Source organism: Camponotus floridanus, unplaced genomic scaffold, assembly GCF_003227725.1.
Source record: "Camponotus floridanus strain SB8 unplaced genomic scaffold, Cflo_v7.5 scaffold2, whole genome shotgun sequence".
Taxonomy (NCBI): Eukaryota; Metazoa; Arthropoda; class Insecta; order Hymenoptera; family Formicidae; genus Camponotus; species Camponotus floridanus.
The window spans coordinates 136,259-158,458 of record NW_020229325.1 but is presented as its reverse complement, the minus strand read 5'-3'; the positions used below and the strand labels follow the sequence as shown (position 1 = coordinate 158,458).

The 22,200-nt window shown below is 33.2% G+C and overlaps 3 protein-coding genes across 3 annotated transcripts in view; 2 read left to right on the top strand and 1 right to left on the bottom strand.

The window, feature by feature from the left end:
* The window catches only part of LOC105258282 (protein rhomboid), a 362,375-nt gene extending 354,009 nt beyond the window's left edge, over positions 1-8,366 (bottom strand). The window contains exons 1-4 of the mRNA XM_025408100.1: positions 8,261-8,366; positions 4,456-4,697; positions 4,095-4,118; positions 3,854-4,018 (exon numbers count right to left, since the gene is read on the bottom strand). Of these exons, the coding sequence (XP_025263885.1) occupies positions 3,854-4,018; positions 4,095-4,118; positions 4,456-4,635 (369 nt within the window). The 5' untranslated portion in view covers positions 4,636-4,697; positions 8,261-8,366. The remainder of the gene's footprint in view (positions 1-3,853; positions 4,019-4,094; positions 4,119-4,455; positions 4,698-8,260) is intronic.
* Positions 8,367-10,773: 2,407 nt separating this feature from the next.
* On the top strand, positions 10,774-12,473 carry LOC105258280 (soluble calcium-activated nucleotidase 1). Its single transcript, XM_011269447.3, has 4 exons — positions 10,774-11,380; positions 11,459-11,662; positions 11,726-11,883; positions 11,965-12,473. Exons 1-4 carry the CDS (start codon positions 10,774-10,776, stop codon positions 12,175-12,177), a joined length of 1,182 nt encoding a protein of 393 aa, XP_011267749.1. The 3' UTR covers positions 12,178-12,473.
* Positions 12,474-13,044: 571 nt separating this feature from the next.
* On the top strand, positions 13,045-21,681 carry LOC105258328 (tetratricopeptide repeat protein 39C). The gene is made up of 17 exons (XM_025408080.1): positions 13,045-14,022; positions 14,308-14,445; positions 14,669-14,870; positions 15,214-15,415; positions 15,696-15,896; positions 16,199-16,367; positions 16,548-16,746; positions 16,815-17,099; positions 18,735-18,890; positions 19,039-19,142; positions 19,252-19,372; positions 19,668-19,799; positions 20,309-20,424; positions 20,479-20,646; positions 20,715-20,807; positions 20,905-21,037; positions 21,563-21,681. Exons 1-16 carry the CDS (start codon positions 13,867-13,869, stop codon positions 21,019-21,021), a joined length of 2,559 nt encoding a protein of 852 aa, XP_025263865.1. The 5' UTR covers positions 13,045-13,866; the 3' UTR covers positions 21,022-21,037; positions 21,563-21,681.
* Positions 21,682-22,200: the final 519 nt, after the last annotated feature.

Sequence of the window (22,200 nt, the reverse complement as noted above, 5' to 3'; positions counted from 1 at the left end):
AGTCTCGAATTTGTCCTCTCTGGAATTTATCTTTTAGTGGTATAAAGTGCCGAGTTTGCTCTTCTATAAAATGACTTTGGATTCTTATATATTTCATCAATATTTAATATTGATTTAAAGATTCATATTTCAATTTCAATAAATTTGCATTTGTACACATTATCGACGTTGCTTGCATTAGCATATACATGAGATACTTTGAGATATTTTAAAATATAGTTTCATATCTGCCAAATGACAAATGAAATTATCACGTGATCTTCTAAAATAAACAAACGCGAGTTATACAATGCAATATGTGGTGCTTTCGAGAAAATGCCAGTTACCGCCATTTGGCAACGTCAACCGTAAATTATAGTACACAAAGCGTACCGAGAATATTTGCAATTCCTCGCTTGCGAATAATTATTACTATCTTTAACTATCTGCATAAATTATAATTTTACGATAATATATTACATTCCACAAAAATGAAGCAAATAGTATCTGATAATATACGTGAAATATAGACTTAAAAACTGAAAACTTTTGCAAGTTTAGGAAATTAGTGAAATAAAATTGCGAATATTATGAAGTCTAATAAATTAATTTTTGAAAAAAATATAATCAGAATTTAATTTTCATAAAACGCTTGACGCTTATTTAACTTAATGTGATACAATATCTTTTTATTGTTAATTAATCGCGTACACTTATACACATTTAAAAACATGTTCTAGTCAAAATAATTAAAATGCACATATCTAATATTAGCTATATTTTCGTGGATCAAAATCATAGTAAAGAAAGTTTTAGTAGTCTCTTTTTTGGTGTATCCAAGTATCTACAAAGCGAAGATCAGTCGATAATCCTCAAATGAATTTTGTCAATATAAAGCAGGTAAAGCCCAGATAAATGGATTAGTCTTTGATGAAGAGGACCTGGATTTTGTGGTACATATAATAGAAACAGCGAGCGCGAGAACGTGTAATAAAAGGACTTCACACTGCAATTTGTCAATTTCGCAAATATTTTCCTCTTGTGAGAAAAATTTTTAATTGTTTTAATACAAATCCATAAAATCTTTATACACATAAGAATTGTTAACTTCCATTCCGCATTAGTTAAACAAATGGTTCTCAACTGGTTATTTCATATGCAACGGAATAAATAAAAAAAAATCGAAATTAAAAATAAAGAAAGACTCTTGAGATCGCCTGTTTAGATCTCATAAATCAAATGTGTCTCTGAATCACAAATGACAGTTATACTTCTGTCCTGAAATGATTGAGTACGCCGAAAACCGTCCATAACGATGTCGAATAGACTTGTACTTGTTTAATTATTTATTTCTTTCCAGATATTCTTATTCGACTCGATTCACATTTATCATAACGATATAAATGAAACGTCAACCTTCATTATTGACCGTTTGCTAAAATTCATGGAGTAAAATCACATTTTTTCTAATCTTCAAAAAAAGTAGCAATTTCAAAATTTCAAATGAAACGTTCGCTTGTCCTATGGAAAATTCTATAGAAAATACTACCTTCAAATTCTCACAAAAGACCGATTTCCGAAAAATGGCTTACGCCACATTTATTCGTCAAAATGAGATGAACCGAGATTCAAGTCCCCTTAAACGTTTAGCAATCTTATCAAAATTATACGGAGATCACAGCTCAGATATGATTCTTACCCTCGCAAGGGAACAGTGACACTATTGCCATCGATGCAATGTAGTCAACGACAAAATCTCACGGTTGATTTTGTCGAGTCTCGTCAAGATTCTCCTTACGCGTCGTTTAGCTCGCGCTTTGGATCGCTTCGATTTGTGCACGAACAATTTTCCCTCTCTCAACGTCAGATCCGTTTACCTCTTCAGGATCACGAGCGAAAGGGAGCATGGAGAAAACCACCAAAAACTTGTCAGCGAGTTTAAGCGCGAACAAAGGCCCACCCGTCGGTTTGCCGTGCCTCTAAACGTTGAGATTATCATTGTGCCGATATTTATCTGTCAGTTTCTAGCCGCGGTTCCTTGCCCGATCATTGTCGTGTGGTAGAACCAGGGAATTCCGAACCGTAGCTGGCATTTTTCAGGTTGACAAATAGACGGACAATGAGACATTCCAACGCGGGTAGAATAACACTATTTAACTACCGTAAACCTTTTTCGTCGACGGTCGCGATCCGGCTTTCGCAAAAACCGATGAAAATCGAACGTGCTCCAATGTAAATTCCGACGCTGCCTTTTAAGCAGATTATATTATATTACAAATTTCTCGTCGAGATTCTCAAACGAAACATGTGCGGAATAAATAACACGTTCAAAGCGGAGCAGAAAATTATATAAAGGAATATATATATATATATATATTATATATATATATATATATATATATCTCAAGCGTACCATAGAGTGATGATCTTCTCTCTTTATACAAAGGAATTTCCATTATACAATCTAAATTTTTTTAAAAAAGTATAGATATGACAATCCGTTAATTTCAAATATTTTTAAAGATAGTAATTAAATAAATAATAAAAATTATTTAAAAAGAAACGTTTCACAGATTGTGTGAAATAAGTTTCGATACTTAATATGGATAGCTTTATTTTAGATTTGTTTACCAGATATGAAAAATTAATTTCCTTCTTTAAAATATACTATATAAGAATAGATCTTGTATAATTTTGCTTATATTTTCGGAGCAATTTTCGTCATATTTTGCATATAAAGTAATTAAAATTTCTATACACTATAAAATATAATGACAATCCGTTAATTTCAAATATTTTTAAAAATAGTAATTAAAATAATTAAAAGTATTTAAAAAGAAACGTTTCACAAATTGTGTGAAATCAGTTTCGATATTTAATATGCATAGCTTTGTAAAACATATACAAGAAAACAATAATAATTTACGTAAAAATTATAATTGTAATTAAATATAATATTCCGTTTAATTAAAAAATAATTAATCAATTATATTTTTATCCGTCCAAACAAAATGTAAAATAGATATCTGTCAAGTTAACGGAAGATAAAAAAGAATAAAGTCATTGTGATATTAGATATGATAGCATTACAATATTAAGTAATAATGTTAACGTAATTTATCTTTTGTTTTCAAACTTAAATAAGAATATACACTAAAATAAAACGTAAAAAATTGTGCAAAAATATTAAAACAAATAATTTCATGTCTTCTATATCGAGCGAGCGTTTCACTGTCGAACAGACAGCACGCTGTAAAACCATCTGCTTTTACAGGGTATATTTGCTCGTTGAATGTCGATGCTAAGAACTTGCCATCCGTGCACAAATCAGACATTCAACGATATCAAAATTGTTATAAACAAATATTATGGTAAAACAAAATAGAAATACTGAGATAAATATAAAATTTAATATTACGATTCTAATAGTTTTAATATTAGAAATATATAGAAAAATTATATATATATATATATATATATATATATATATAAAATTTTTCTATATATTTCTAATGCTTGCAATGATATATATATATATATATATATATATATATATATATATATCATTGCAAGATATGAATTATTAGACGTTCGTTTTAAAAATATTTTGATATATAAATTAATATTTATAAAAAAATCTAAATTTGATCTTTATATAAATTAAAATATACTCTTATTCAATATATTCTTAATTCAAATATATTTTTAAATACTTTATTTGCAGAATATACTCTTTTAAGACTATATTATTTTTGTGCATTAACACATGTATACACAGAACGAAACACGTATATACGTGAAATTATATATAGTACGAAATTATGTGATTTCCATATAGGACAAAAAACATGCACATATGCAATGATATACTCACCACATTGACGAAATCCTGGAAAGTCACTGCGTGGACACGCGACTCTTTGGCTCTAATCAGAAGTATATCACGTTTGTTGGTCGGTATTTCCGCCTTCCATTCAGAACTATTCAAGGCTGTCAAAAAGTCCTCCAGCGGTATCTCTCCAAAACCCTCCGGATCAAACTGGACAATGTAAATAAACGAAATTTAGATCTGATCTATCGAAAATAGATAAATAAACGCGGTAAATCATACACACCTTGTCAAAGAGCATTCGCCATTTCTGCAACATAAAAAACAATAAATTTATTTTAGTTAGATTGAAAATTTAAAAAAATATATTTTGTGGACGAAATTAATTATCTTCCAACATTTTAATTCAAAATCTAGTTATTTTGCTATGCATTCCATAATTCAAAATGCACTATACTTTATATCTTGAAAAAAATAATATAATAGTGTCATAAACTCTCTATTATTAAATCAAGAATTTTTATTGATAATTAATGATAAAGTGTAATATTTTAATGATTAAGAAGAACAATTTCTTTTAATAATTAATAATTAATTGCTAGGCAAGGAGAAATAACAGATCTCATGATTTTGGGACGATGACTCACATCATTAAGTAATTCCCGCCTATATTCGGATTCGTCAATGTCGATCTCCGAAGCCAGATCGGTGTGATCGGTAACGTATCCATCGTAATGCGTGCTATTCGCCTCGCTGCGTGCATACTCTTCCTCCTCCTCGACAGCACCGGCGATGGTCGGTATAGAGACACCGTTTGCCAGTAGCATTACCGCGCGCGGCACGAGGTCACCGGGTGAATCTCCTCATTCCTCCCTCTTTTGCGTACTTCCTGAAATATAAAAGGGCTACGTGCTAAACCGTGCCATTTTTGAAGCCGATCGATTTCGCCGATGTTAACGCTACGATATCGGCCCGATATCTTTCACATTATATCCTTCACGTTCGATATTTACGGGATAACTCTTGATCGTGAATTTGTATAACCCCCCCCCCCCCAGCGATGACTCTTCACAAGTATATCTGAATATTTGATGAGCGCGCTGCATTGTTTCGACGCGAAATATTTCTATTTTATCTTTATTTATTGCTACCTTGTATAAATTAAATAATATTGTGATATTTAAAAGCAATGGAAATAATTTTGTAACTCGATGTAAAAATATATAGATACGCAACATTTTTTTGTAAAAATTGGGAACTGCTATTTTCGTATGGTAATTTGGAGGGTTTGCAGGCGGTTATGTAATCGTTGATGCAAGAAAATATTCATCATGAAGACGACGGAAGTAAGAGTACAAGAGATATTGATCGTCCTTGCACTCCTTAAGGCATATTAGAGTAGTGCCCTTGAAAGTAGCCTGCCATCCTAAAGCGGCGCAATGTGGCACAGCATGTTCGTATGGCGGTGGTTGCCGTTTCCATGGCAATGCATCGATGATGGGATCGTATACCGCCATGGCGCATACTGTGCACATGGGGTGCATTTCGTGATATTAACATGTATCTCGTAATTGCGAGAGATAAATACGATATCCTGAAGAAATAAAAGTACTCTCCCTTAGTTTCATTAAATTAATATCCCTATTTCGAAATTTTAATTAATAGAGTTTTCCCGCAAATAATTCTAAAGTTCCTGATATGCTTCAGAAAGCTCTCTGACAATGAAATATAAAAAATAAGGATCCGAAAATATGGGGTAAAGTTTTTTCATTACATAAAAATTGATAATAACTTTTTTTATTTCAAGCAAAATCGATTTGAGTTATAATAAAACTCTTCGATACGAAAATTAATTTGTTTTAGAGCTTTTTAAAAATGCCAGATATCGAACAAATTTAATTTTTCTGTTAATATAATTACCTTGTATCAAATTATGGTGTATAAAATTTTTTGATAATTAACACTTAGAACGTATTTCATTTTATAGCTCTTATAAATCATAGTACATTGCCTTTTATATATATATATATATATATATATATATATATATATATATAATTACATATATTAAAATAAAAAATATAAAGAAAAATATAAACTCGATCATTGATTAAAAAAAGTAGCAATGAATAAAATATAATGAAAGTTCTTTGCTTAAATTATATAAAATTATTTCTTTTCAAATCTTCGCTTTGTGTGTAATTTAACTATATATTATTCTTTAAATATATTTACTCCTGTATATTTCTTTATTTATTTAAGAATAACTTCTTGATATAATCTACTAATCTGCAAACCATCGCGTAGTTCGATCGACACGAAACCATAACTATAGTGCATCCCATGCAGCCCCGTCCAAACATATCCGATCTCCCTTTTTCTCTTCTTTCTCTCTCTTTATCTCTTCCCATCGTATCCTTCTTTCGATACTCACGCGAGCTACCCTTCGTTTTGGGTAGCGCCGTCCTATTGCACACAGACTACCCCTCGGATAGCGTCGTCTCGGCTCCCGCAAAACCACCCGCATCCCCAACCCGCGTTCTCTCTTCCCCTTATCTAGTTTTCCTCGCAACGATGTCGTAGACGTGTCGTGCAAAACTCGGGGGCTGTTAAACTGAGACGAGCGTAAGGTCATCGACCTTAAAGTTCTACAAAATACGTAGAGTTATTTGAAAACAAAAAACTTCAGAATCTCGCTTCCCCGATATTTTACAATTTTGACAGATATAAAATATACGAGATTACAATAGAAATAGAATAATTAAATTTAATTTTTAGAAACAAAATACATTTAAATACCTTCGATCTTTTTCTATCTACTTTTTAACTATGTCATTATTTATATTTAGTTTACATCAGTTTTAAAATTTTTATATTCAAAATTTTTTAAACATTTCTCCTGTTAACAAATTTTTATAATTATTTATATAATGTAATTATTTGTCGCGATATTAAATAATCACGTAATCAAAATTGTTTTTGCGATGAAGCTTAAAGATTTAATGAAATACTTTAGCACATGCAAATAAAATTTGTCCTTTAAAAGCTTCAATTAATTATTGTGTAATTTAGCTATTAGTTGTATCATTAATAAATTAGGATTTTAACGCAACTTTTCAAATATAAAATTTTACATTAACAATTTGAGATAATTTTTAATACGTTCAAAATTTGATTAAAATTATTATTCTACACAAGGGGGAGAAACGTCCCGATTCGCTCCTGCTGCAGACGTATCCCTTTACAATCCACCCTACCATGGAGTTGTATTACTTTGGACACTCATCCGTGATGCGCTTGTAAGATTTGTACAGCGTGTCACATAAGTCAGTTTCATAAATAAGATGCGACGTGCAAGTAATCATGACACGTTACTGAATACCACGTACTGTAATATCTACATGCGGGTCAATATAATGGAATCTGTATAAGTGTACACCTGCATTTCATGGTAGAATGTTTTTAGAATTGCTTATTATATGCCAACGAGAGATTATTAGCTAAAATACGGGCACAGATAAAGAAAACAAACTGGAATATATTTTTTTATCAATTCTCTTCCGAGAGACACTTTTAAAATACAAACAAAAAGTTGAGTACACTAAACATATTTTTTTACTTTTTATTCATAATTGTTTTTGTAATTTTTACTTAATTAATTTTATTTACTTATTTACTTTATATATTTAATTATTTATATTCATAATTGTTTTTATAACTTTTATTTTTATTTGATTATTTGTATTCATGATTGTTTTTATAACTTTTATTTTATTTATCTATTCTCATGAAATACGTGGCATATTTTTATCATTTTTATTTTATCACATTAAGATTTTTTCATCATTATTTCTTTTTATTCTATTATTATTTCTATATTTTTTATATTATTTTTTTATTGGAATTAAAGAACTAAATTTCAATGCTTTAAATAATCTTAAAATGTGCAATTAGTTTAATTAGAATATTTTAATTATTTGTTTTGTAAAGTACATTTCATTACTTCGGCGCAAATAATATGAATATCAGTATTCGTGCAAACAAACTCATAGATACATACATACGGTATAAATAAACTGAACATTGATGACATAGTTTAAAAAGTAGGTAGAAAGAGACAGAAGATATTTAACCAGATGCTCGCTAAATACAAACGTGCAATACACAAGCATAAAAATAAGCATGAATACAAGAAGGAAAACACTACATTTTCTTCTACACTACAATTCTTCTTTTTTCATCTAGTTTTTATATTAAAGTGAATGCTAGCTTTATTTTTGTACCTTATGTCTACACATTAATATATCGAAATTACATCGATTTTGATTTATTTTATCGAATATATCGAAGTTACATCGAACGTTGCATGTAATATATAGCACACACACTAACCTAATCTAACACATGTGTGGCATATTACAGGAATTAATAATTAATTAATAAAGATTTTACCTTTCGCAGAGAACGTAGTCCGTCGTTGACGAGACGATCGAGGAGCAAACAGGCGCAAAGGAGTACATTCTTGATATCAGAATCTCGTGATTCGTTGGTGACACATTTTGAACTTGTGCGCGGCCGCGATGGAGTAACTCAACGGGACTCGACGCTACGTTCACGCGCAACGCGAAATGTCAATCTCCAAACACTCGCGAGATCGCGAAATCGGATCACGTCGCAATGTCGTGCGATACGCGCGCGAAAATCACGAAGCCGAATCACAAAGAAATGAACATAGCCGCGAAACCAACTGGCCGGCCGGCATCAATCGCTTTCGTCCACGTGAGAATCGATAGGATAATCAAAAATATCTCATCGTGCAAAAGCATATTACTGGCAAAATTAACGAACAAACGAAAAATAATGGACTGTCATCTCTCTCAACAGCCTCGCTTAATTAGTATCCATAATAATACATCACTGAAACGATACATCCAATCAAAAAAAGGAATCGCGTATCGTCCTGCAGAACGACGCACTCAAACGGAACGTGTGATTAGTAACATAAATAAGTCGAAAATATAGATGTGTATTTATATATAATTTAAATTATTAATAAACGCTGAATCTTTTTATAGCAACGTTCTCAATATTCGTCGATCGAATCCAGGTTTCGAAACGAAATCGGCAGCGTGTTTACACTGTACCGTTGCACTCGCGATTGGCCGAACGCGCCATGCGGAACTGCGGCACGCGCGCGATCGATAATACAGGTTGTCGCGTGGCTATGGTGGCGTCGATGGGGGTAATGGCGAGAGCGGGGGGGTGCAGGAGGACGGCGGCGGCAACGGTGGCGGCGATGATCGCACGTGACAAGTCACCTGATCACGTTCAAGCGCGTGCGATGGATCCACACGTGACGAGTTACTCGATCGCGTCCGGGCGTCTACCCGATCAGCTGATCCAGCCTGTGACGCGAGGCAGCTCGAACGTCAAAAACCGGCGAGATCGCTGCAATGTGTTCCCGCTCTCGAATACGATGTCGACGACGCTAGCGGCGGAAAACGCGTCACGCGACTGACGGCGGATCTTGCCGCCCTCGCTGATTCATCCCCGACGTCTCCCCCGCTTATCTACCAACGACCCCTTCGATTCATTTCGCCAACGCGCGCGGAGTCCGTCGCTCCGTTTCGACCCCAACCGTGCCCGTAGATCCGGACGTGTACGTGTGCTCGACATCGCTTTGTAGTAGTCGGCGAGGCGCTAATTAATGGACCCCCGCAATGCGCTTTCCCCGTAATTGCGGAGATCTAGCGCGTTCAATGAGAATTGACCCATAAGAGCGACTCATTTTCGAAATATCGCCATTGTTTCTACAGTTCTTCGACCCTTATTAAGTACGATATATAATACGATAAGAGACAATAGAGATATGATGAGAGGGATTTATATAGTAATTTAATTTCGATCTTCTGAATATTATTTATATGTATTAATATGATTCAAAATTGAATTGAATAATGAAAGCTTCTTGTGCAGTAATTGAATTTTATAAATTTTATTTCTTATATATATGATTAAATGTATTGTGAATAAAAACTACTTTAAAATAGCGGAGAAAATTAAAACATAATTCATCTTTTATTTGATAAAAAAGCTAAAAAATAATCTTGTTTGCTAAAAGTTTTCATTTATTCATACTGCACATTTACGTTTCAGAGGTATTATAAATCTCAGGATATCGACCAACCGTTACTCTAGACATTTCCATAACCATAAATACATTGTCGGTTGTAACGAGAGATCAAAGATTACAAAAAGTCGGTCGCGCGATACAGTACATGTATTACATAAAGCATGCGAATTAAATTTATAACAAGTTGCGTGTATGTATGTGTGCATTGAAAAATAAATTTTCCAGACAAAATCGACAATGTCATGAAATTTTTTTCTCTTATATTCGTCATCCCATCGATATTTTTGTAAACGACACGTCTTTCGATTTAAAAAGGAATAAAAGAAAGAATTATCGATTATTTAAATGATATACTTACACCATTATTAGTTGCATAATCTAATCGTGATGGTGATGACGTAAGTTCTTGTGAAAGAAGAATAAAAAATATAGAACAAAATTTTTTAATTTACTTAAATAAACGATTTTCACGTAATGGATCCATAATGAATCGACGAGGATTATGCATTTAATAGACGGTGATACAATACATATCAAACGATGATTTTACCGGTAGTTTCGAAAGATGCTTTTTACGTAGCTTCTAGAATGAATATAGATGACAGTACCGAACAAGACTAGCGAGCGTTCCGCGATTACCGCTCTCGGTTCTTCTTCCTATTCTTGACAACCAGTCATATGATCGTGCGTGGTTGATTACGCGTCGCGAAGTGTTGCTCTTACCATCTCGCGGAAATGACATATTAGGTTAGGACAACACTGTCAAGTATCACCATGCCTCGAATTTGACGTGGAGCTCTTGCGCGAGTCTGACCTCAACATACGGAGACGGATGAGGAACGGCAACAAGGAGACCATGTCGTATCTACGCGATTGGCGACAGGCGTTGCGCGCACCACATGTTTACCGAGTAGCGAATAGCACCTTTCGCATTCAGAGCCAGTTCCTGGCGCTCATTCTCCTCGTGCTGAGCGTTCCGATCATCTTTTTGGCGTATCCGCTGTTGCGTAGCGTCGTGTGCTCGCCGCCAAATCAGACCCTCACCCAGTGTCGTTATTACAAGTATAATAGAACGTATCCCACCTCGACACCCATCAGGACTTCCAAGGGTATGACTTACAGGATAGCGATAGTGAGCGACCTGGATGATAATTCCAAGCTCCCAGATAAGAGAGACACGTGGTATAGTCTCATGAAGACTGGCAGTTTGTACTGGAATCCTACTACTAATTTTCTATCTGTTATCTGGGACGATAGAACTGTCACATTGTCCTCGTCGCTGTCTATGAAAGGACGTGGAATGGAATTGTCAGAATTGGTGACGTTTGACGGTCGTCTATTGTCCTTTGATGATCGTACAGGAATGATATATTTCATTGAAGGTGATCAAATTTATCCATGGGTTATTTTGATGGATGGCAATGGTAAAAACCACAAAGGTATGTAAGTTGTACGGCAAGTAATTAATATTATTGTTCGTATATAGCATGCAAGATATTCTTTTTATCTATTTTTAGGGTTTAAGTCTGAATGGGCAACTATCAAAGATGAACAATTATATGTTGGCAGTATGGGAAAAGAATGGACTACGCCGTCTGGTGAATTTGAGCATAATAATCCATTGTGGATAAAAGTAGTATCGCCACGTGGCGAGACACATTCCCTCAATTGGATTTCTTACTACAAACGATTAAGGCAAGCGATTAACATCGAATATCCAGGTATGAGAATACTTGTAGATTATGACTACGTGAATTAATTCATTATATGTATACTTTGCATAGGTTATATGATACATGAATCTGGAGCCTGGAGCGATATACATAAAAGTTGGTTCTTCTTGCCCAGAAGATGTTCTCATGAACGTTACAATGAATCGAGAGATGAGAGAATGAGCTGTAATATCATGCTAACTGCTGATGAAAACTTTATTGATATTAAAGTATGTTTTTGATATTTGATTGCCTCAGATATATTTAAATATCTTATTAAATTGTAGTAACAATTTTGAAATTTATTACAGGTTACTCATGTTGGAGATTTAATTCCAATCAGAGGTTTCTCCAGTTTCAAGTTCCTTCCTGGTTCACAGGATTCTATCATAATAGCATTGAAGACTGAGGAATATCAAGGACACACTGCTACATACATCATGGCCTTTACAATAGAAGGAACAATAATAATGCCAGAGAGCAAAGTGATGGACAAAAAATTCGAAGGACTAGAATTTATATGACATTCCATTTAGGAATAGTCAACCATTTAATAAAATTGTAAATAGATGTACAGAGAATGCATAACTTTAAATTTCTATTACATTAAAATTGCTGCAAATCTGATGAGTATATATAAGCTAAGATCGTTTCTTTGAACGATATTGCTACATTCAAAACGCCAGGGTACAAATTTTATTCTCATTCTTAACATAGACTATAGCAATTACATAAGAATATATACACAGAGTGATAATTGTAAATAATGTATGTATATATTAATGTATGTATATACTAATCAATGTACTTTGAATCAATACTTATATTGTGTTTTATATACAAAAATTTGTGCGATTATGTTAAAAACAGAGAATATAAGATATATATTATTGATATATTTCATTGTATGTATATCATACATTTGTTCTCCATTATTTTGCTAAATTATTTTTTTTTATTAAAAAAATATAGTCAATAAAAATATAATTCAAGCAAATATTTCCAAATGCAAATCTAAAACAAAGAATTATGTTAATTTTAGCTATATCTAACACACTTGTCTTCATGTTTTTTGAATTTTAAATATAAAATTTTAAATATATAATTGTAGGTCAAATTTTCTTTTGCGTTTTCTCGTTCTGCGCGTTCAGGGTCACGATACTTCTAGACGAAAATCAATAATACATGTATATATCTAGACAGAAGGTGGTGGCAGCAGCATTGCGTTTCTTCCACAAGGTTTAGTCAACCCGATGCACTGCGGGGATACAGTTCGTAGCTCGAACGCGTTACAAACGCGCACTACGGTTCGCACGCAGTTGTAACACTTGCTGGCTATCTGTTTCGAGAAGTGCACGTTGCACAATATCCGGTTAATTATCCAATTGTCATGAACTGAAAAACGGAAACGACGTTAAAATTTTGCGTCTCATTTAGAGCGGAGTTTTTTCTGCAACCTGGATTTATACACTTGCATTTAGATAAGAATAAAAATCGTTCTTGCTCCGAAAATCTCAAAAAATAAGAACACTCAACGAAGGATTTCGGCCATTTATCGTATAAGTGTTATAAAAAAGAAAGATTAGTAAAAATGCATTAAAAAAGATTGCAAAGAATTACATATAATGACAGAAAGTTACATAACGAATACGCAAGTGATTTAAATTCTTAATCACATTAAGCATTTATCTGTGTGAGAATATTTTATTGCATAAAAAGAAACAAGTTCGCCGTATTTAATGCTTCGAGAATCAAGCAAAAAGAACATAATTACCTATTTAATTCAACATTAATATTTAATGTTACTAGGAAGGAATGTTACAATCCTTAAATATGAAAACCGCATTAAAAGCAGTTTTTCCTCCATTATTTTTGCAAGGAAAAAATGCAGCGTCCGTAAAGATGTTTCGTATCACTTCTAATATCGACGATAGCAAAATCGCAAAGCGATTGGCACTTTCGTGACGTAAATGATTATATATTCGTGGACTGTATTTTTCCTGTAACTGTCAAATTTGTTTCTCGAGACAAATCAATATAGAATAAGTCAACAATTATTTAGCATGCTCGCGAAATAAGTGACCTTGATACAAATCTCGACTGATGAGTCCCGCGTGGTGGACAGATGTTGTCCACTTGATCAACACGTGGCCGACAGGTTCGCAAAAGATTTTTATCATCTAAATATTATCTTAAAATCATTTTCGAACATAATGGCGGCGGGGGAAAGCTCGACCAAGGACTGGAACGTGGCTAGAACCGGTATCTCCCTGCTGTTGAACAACAAAATCGAGGAGGCTGAGGCTCTGTTTACCGAGCATCCTTATAGCTTCCATGTCAAAGCCGGCCGCTGCTTTGTCCTCTTCATGGTATGTAATCGCGTGATGAGGCATATCGATTTCACAATACGCTCCGACGAAGTATACTTAACATTCCAAGGCCGCGAAAGGATGTTGTTACCTAATCGGTTTTATTAATAAACGTGAAAACGTATGCATCGGAAAATAAAAGATCAATATATCAATCTTTAGTATAGGCAGATTAAATAAAGATTATATTAATTCCGTTACATGATAATAATGAAACAACGAAAAAAAAACTTGAGTATTTTAATAGTCTGGGAATTTTTAATGTAATGTAATGAATTCTTGCAGAATGCTTTGATGACTTTCGAAGATGATAAGCTTCAGCAAGCCATATTATTGCTTAAGGATATGGAACGGGAATGTGCGGGTGATATTGGATGGCTAAAGTCCGTGAAAAGTAAAGTGTTTCGAGCAGAAGAGACCGGCGTGAGTGTTTTTTTTTAAATATTGTCATAGTTTTATCTATAATTAATTTGAATTTTCATAATGTTTGAATTTTTTATGATATAGAAACTTCCTGTAATTAATTATAACAATAACAAGTAAAATAAAAAATTAAAAGAGTTTTTATACATATATTAAAAATTATAGAGCAAGATTATTGAAAAGGAGTCGGATCAATAGAGAAATAATAAGAAATTAATTTCAGAAGGACTATGTGAATAAATTGGAGCGCCAAATCGTTCTGGCAGATTCGCAAGTTTGCTCGGCCATATTAACGCTTCTGCAGCAAGAGCTAACCGGATACGTCCGTGGTGGTTGGATGCTTCGTAAAGCTTGGCGAGTTTATCAGCATGCGTATACTCAAATCTCGCAGCTATATCGTCGGACCTTTGGTACAAATCCGACGGGTACGTCATCACATTTATCTGATTCATAACGCGATACGGAGAGATTTAGAAAATTAAATTTTTAATTTTCTATCATAGTAAAAAAATTTTGAATTCTAATAATATTTAAATTTATAGTAGAATTAATAAGTCAATCATAATTCAAAATTTGTAATAATTTTAGTAATTAAAATCAGATTGATTTAATTATAGTTGCTCAAAAAGTTCTTCTCGCATCGATTATTATTTTCTAATATATATTTGATAAATTAATTGTGTTTTTTTATAAGGCATTAATATCTTACAAAACACAAATTCTGTCAGATATTTTTGATAATTTTATTATTTTTTATATTATTTATAGGACTCAGTCCATACTGCGGCACTCCCACGAGCAACGGATCCTCTTTGCAGAGTCCGCAAAGTCCAGAATCCTCGGAATGGTCGATTCCCTCCTGCAACGGTTACGTGAACAACATGACACCCGTATCGTCGCCATCAGGTCTGCGAAGCTCTCTATCAATGTTCTTCTCGCTCACTGGCATCACCTCCGAACAACAGACACCGTAATTGTTGTTTCTTCTTACAAAACTTCTCGTTTCTTTTCGCCCTCGTCCTCTCCGAGAAAGAAATTTGTCGTTGATTGTGTATCGACACCTTATATTCTGTATAATTCGGTGAACGATAAATTCGGGCCGGTAAACTCACACACTTGCTTCGCGCACTTGCTTCGTGAAAGATTGTGCAGCTAGCTTGGATCACCTTGCTTCGTTCCTTTGTTCACATGTTTAAATTCGCGCGGATCTTAGCATTAAAAATGTAATTAAAGCGGAATATATTTCGCAGCTTCGTGGAACCTACGGAGGTGACACGTTTAATGTCGGCCGCGAGTTTCGGTTATGGTATATACCAATTATGTGTGAGCCTTTTGCCACCGTCTCTATTGAAAGTAATCCACTTCTTGGGCTTCGAGGGTGACAGACAGGCTGGTCTTACCGCCCTTATGTACGCACGACTCAGCGAAGATATGCGCGCACCGCTTGCCACGTAAGTTTGAATATAAAATATCCTAAATATAATTTTTTTCAAAGCAATGTGTAGAATAATGAGACATTTATATATTTCCTAAGATTGTTTATCGTTGCTGTTTTCTTATGTCAAATTTTCGTTGTTTATTTGATTGATTGTATATTATAATTTAATTATAATAATATTATATAATAAATTATACTTTTATTATAATAATAAAATATATTCATTTTTATATTTATATGTTAAGTTTAGAGATATATTTCATCTATAATGTGTAGGACTAGTTGATCGAGCATTATGTTGCAATTTTACTTTAGATTGTCCCTCCTTTGGTATCACACAATCGTACGTCCGTTTTTCGCACTTGACGGTTCCAATGTGAAAGCGGGTGTCGCAGTAGCAAAACAGCTGATAGCTGAATGTCACACTGAATTTCATAATTCTGCACTCTTTCTCTTCTTCGCTGGTAGAGTGGAACGTCTAGAGGTACTAATAAATTAATCAGTTAATTATTAAATATACAGATGCATTGTCTTAAGATTTTTATCCATTTGATATAAAATATCTCTTTTTTATTCATCTTTTTTGATTTTATGAGTGCAACTATATATAATATTTTTCACCGTTGCATAAGTATTTGTATAATCCAATAATGTTGTCTTATAGTCAAACGTCGATGCAGCCCTTGAAGCGTATGGCAAAGCTGTGGAGATTTCGACTCAGCGTGAAATCAAATTACTATGTTTGCACGAAGTGGCTTGGTGTCATTTGATACGTTTGAGCTACGAGGAAGCGTATCGATCCTTGTTGCAATTGCAACATCAGTCTAGGTGGTCCAAGAGCTTCTACGCGTACCTAGCCATGGGTAATTTCAACACCATTCTGGCGTTCGAATACGCGAGCTCGAATTTCTTTATTATATTATCTTTGCAGTTTGTTGCGGAGCAAATAGCAAATTTGACGATCTCCTAACGATTTACGACAAAATACTTCACTGGTTTGACGAGATGAACAGGGAGACGCAACTCGGCGCTTTCATTTTGCGCAGAGTGCCGAAACTCATCGACAAAGACACCGGACGTCCATATACAGTTTTGTATTATAGATTGCTTGTATACGAATTATTGTACTTATGGAATGCTATGCCGTCCTGTTCCACCGAATCGCTGCGTGGAATATTGTGGGGTAATAATCGATTGATTTTCGTTCATTGTGTGTGTGTGTTCCTCGATAAAATCTCAAGTAACATAAGAATCAAAAGAATTAAATAATTGAGATATTATTTGGATATCTTTAATTCAACATTCTTTTAATCCTTTGTATCAAAAATTTCTGTATTTACCGATATTAATTCTATTATCAGAATGTAAGAGAAATCACTCAGAAGAACCGATGGTGGGTCTGGCTGCTCTCTTGGAAGGTGCAGCATCCTTTTATTTGGGAGACACTGAAGCGGCTATTAAAAGTTATCGAAATTGTCTGAAATGTAGGTATCCGTCCAAGGACGAATACGATCAGCACGTTAGTGCGTTTGCTCTTTACGAACTGGGAAGTAACCTTTGTAACAATAACGTAAGTATACGAGTACTAAACATCTGCTATCTGCGTTAAATTCTTTTTTATATTATTGCAAATTTTTATTTCTACACGGTAGCTTTTTCATATTTCAGAATCTCAACGAAGGCAAAAGTTTTCTATTGAGGGCACAAACTCAGTACAGAGATTACGACTTTGAAAGTCGACTCAACGTGCGTATACATTCCGCCCTGAAAAATATACAGTGACCTCAATTCGTAATCGTCCGATATTACATTATAATATAAAATAGCCTTAAAACAGCAAGAAGCACATTTACATTCCATGGATCCGTCAATAATATTTTACGTACGTTTTATTCGATCTGAAGTATATATACTTCAGTTAATAATAAAGATCAATACAAAGATAAAATTAACAATGCAGACAATCTATATCTGTACCTAGGGATATAATTTTATGGTGTTTTACTTTTATTTTTATTTTATTTTATTAATATTGTGCTATATACACATACACATATATGTATATATGTATGTATATATATATATATATATATATATATATATATATATATATATACAAGTATAAAAGAATATTAAAAATATTACAGAATTCCATATTATAATTTCAAAAATGAAAAAATTTAAAAGCACATACAAGTGGACATTTTGAAATTTGTTATACTTACTTATAAGTCACAAATTTTACAAAAATATATATGCTAAACTTTCTAATAGACAGCTGATTCATATAAAATGAATGTTTCTTTCGTCTAAAAAAATATATATACATAAAAGAATTAGATCGTATTTCTCGTTGCACAATCATTTGTACAAGCAATTCACTTGTAATCATGTAAATACATTTAATAATGTCTGTATACTCACTCTGTACATATATATATCCTGTACATCTGCAAGTAACAAAAGAATAGTGTATGACAATATATTTGAACGTTTCATCAAAAATAAAATGAAGATTTTCTTTCTATCTAAAATTATTATTTTGTCACTTGCTCTTTATTATGCATTTTTGCTCTATATATGTATTTTTTCTGTTCTTTATTTTTTTCCCTCCACATTGTATATAACAATCTATTTTGGGACTCGCTTTTCATTTTTTTACAATATATCGATTATGTATAGCCTATAGGTTTATAGTAATCGTCGTGTTAATTCAAACTTTGACATATACTTTTAGCGAAACACGTGCAATTACATCGGTAACAAGCATCGCCAAAATCTGGCATGAATTCATCTTTATTCGACTCTTCTTGATTTGTCCTTCATATTTTAAAAGCGCTTCAAACACAAGTGCATAATGAAACGACACTAATGAGTGCGCGAAATACTTTTTGTTGTGTTAACGCAGGAAATTGTCCGGGTACTTCAGCTAGTTGCAATCAACGATTCGCATGGTGTACGAAACTAATCAAACCTTTCGTTTTCTGCATCATCACGTCAATGCTCGGTATGTTGGAGAGTGACCCGATTATTTAATTTGCTAAAAGTTTCAGTAAACTATTTCTATATGTAATCTTATAAACATAATATGTGTATGAATGTTATATTAATTAATTTAGAAAATTAATTTAGAAAGAGTTTCTTTCAATTTTTAGCAATGTCCGTATCCCATCTTTGCGATAAATATTCTGCTAATGCGTCATTCAAGATGATCAAGGCAGATTTGAGAAATTTGAGAGCTCATTTAGGAACTCTCTCGGTAATTGTTTATTAATAAGAACGATTTCACGTGATATTTTTTTACATTTTGTTACTGATTATTACACGATATGAGAAACGCTCTGCTGATTCCGTAAAAATTGCATTAGTTGGAAGTGAAAAACGTAATTGAGATGCGCAACGAATTGAAGAGCAAATTGAAGGAAGTGGGCAACGTGATTCCGAAAATGTCAGAAGCTATTCTCAATCTGAGGAAGGAAGTGTCCGAGGGTAAGGAAGGTGCGATGTGTAAATGTTGACCGGATATTGCGCCCAGTGCAGTGGCATTTCTTTGACGTCAAAGATATCGATTAAATAAGTAGAGCAACATATTGCACAGCTTATTTCCATGTCGACAGATTCTTGTTTGTGACAAAGTAAAAGCCTTTCTCTCTTTTTCTTTCTTTTTCTATCCCTTTCTATCACGCGCGCATATTGTGACTATTTGGATTGTATTTTTATCTTTATTTTCCCTGCTTGTCTTTTGTTAATTATTAACATTTATCGCTAGTATATATTGTGACAGAAATGAATCTACACACGAAGAACTTGCTGAAGGCTCTATCACTAGAAACCGTCAAAGATATGGTGAGAAACGAATTACAAACATATGATGCCGATAAAACTGGAAGGACGGATTATGCTCTTGAAAGTTCAGGTTTTATTCAACAGTCTATTTTTATTTAGCTTTTTCTATACCTAATGCATTAATTAAAAAGGCAATCTTATGACCTGTTAATAATCTCATGCATAAAAAGTGAATAAAATGTGGCCTTTAAACTTCCTTTTTTTCAGCTCTTCAGCGTAGAAAAATAACACACTTTTTTATAATAACAATCAATTTTTGTTTAAATATATAACTTTTCTCAAAATAACTATCATTTAATCCTAAATATGTTATGAATTATGTGCAATCAATTTTTCCTCAATGTAATTAAAATTATTTAAAAAACTGATATTTTATTAATAACAATCAATTTTTGTTTAAATATATAACTTTTCTCAAAATGACTATCATTTAATCCTAAATATGTTATGAATTATGTGCAATCAATTTTTCCTCAATGTAATTAAAATTATTTAAAAAACTGATATATTTTATTAATGAAAAACTGACACACGCGTGTCTCTCCAGAGACGTATTATCACATGCATTTTTAAACACAGGTGGTACGATCCTTTCGACACGTGATACCGAGCCCTATTCGACCGGTGCACCTGTACTCAATCTGTTCGGCATACCGCTTTGTCAGCAGCAAAATACACCCCGAGCCGTGATACAGGTTACCTGAATATATCTAATTCACTTATCATTCTGACCCGAAAGTATTCACCAGACCGGCGTTTTGCCGGGCGAATGCTGGGCCTTCAAAGGTAGCCGCGGCAGTGTGGTGATCCGACTACTTGGCCAGGTGAACGTGTCCGGAATCAGTCTCGAACATATTTCCCCGTTGATATCCCCGACTGGGGAAACCGCCACAGCTCCTAGAGATTTTTCCATTTGGGTAAACCGACTATTTTATATAGCTATATATAGCTATATATTAATTATTATACGTACATGTTATTTTAGGGTTTGACAGATCTCGAAGATGAGAAGCCTTTTTCATTTGGTACATTCACGTATGACAATACTGGTTCACCATTGCAATATTTTGAGATCCAGGTAGAATATTGGATACTTTTAATTAATATTTTTCATATAATTTAATATTGCCAATTTTTTAAATCTTTAATTATATGAAATACAAAATTAAAACTAGAATCGATCGAAAGAAGCATATGAGATAATCGAGTTGAAAGTCCATTCCAATAGTGGTAATCCAGAGTATACGTGTATTTATAGAATACGAGTGCATGGTACGCTTAATCGAATATGAATTTAAAACACAACAGGTATTTGAAAATTATGATTTTTTCAAAGTTATGGCAAATCCATAAAATATAATTTAACAAAAAATATATTTTAAAAAGAAACTAGAGAAAAATGGATCACATACAGCTATGTCAGAAGTTGAAAAAGTTGTATTTCTTTAACTTTTTAAAATATAAGATTAACAATTATTTGTGTAAATTAAATATTTGCCATGTAAAATTAAAATTTTCATTTTCATATATTTTTGTGCATAGTCATTATAAAATTTTGTGATATTACAAAAACATTAATTCGATATAAAATAATATACATTTACACGATTTTGAGATTAAATTCTATAAGATTTATTTTAATTGAGAAATTAATTATTAATTTTATATTTTATGATGCTAAAAATGCTTTGCGCAATATCAAATTCATAAATCTCGAAATGTATTAAATCTATCAACTTTTCATATAGCTGATTCATCCATTCTTCCTTAAACAAAATGTAACTTATAACGGATCTTTTGTATTATTTATAGAAGATCTTTTGTAATTTATAGAAGATTTCTGTGTGGGATGAATATAGATGTACTAAACGCGTTACCGCTTAATCATCAAAGGATCCATTATCGTAATAATGTAATATCGATTATGCATTGGGTGTAAATCAGGGCTTGTGGGTGATTGTTCAATAAAAAGAGCGAATCATCTCAACGTAATCGTCGCTCAATTTATTATATTTGTACATATTTAGTTCTCCTTTGACTCTATTATTTCGAATCTCTCCTCACGCGTTCTCCGTCACACACACGTATCCCACATTCTGTCATACCTTCCCGGCTTCGGATGATGAAGGAAGACGTGAAAATTTCACGTTTCACCAACCATGTCGGGCGCATACACGCAGAACATCAGACAGACAAGAAGGACGCTCCCTCGGCGGTGCTAAGTGGACACCGTTATTACATCATTATCGTAATTAAAATAGTATGTTATACATTTGGGGCCGGCGACGGCCCGGTATTTTTGGTTTTTGCTTCTTTGTTCCGTTTAGTTATAGCTTATAGTTTCTCTTCCCTTCTAATTCGACGATTACGCACACTGCCTTCTCTACGGGCGAAGAACAGACTCGAGAGGCACACACGCTGCGAGTTTCGATATACGATATTTCTCTCAATTAACGCATGCACACGTATGT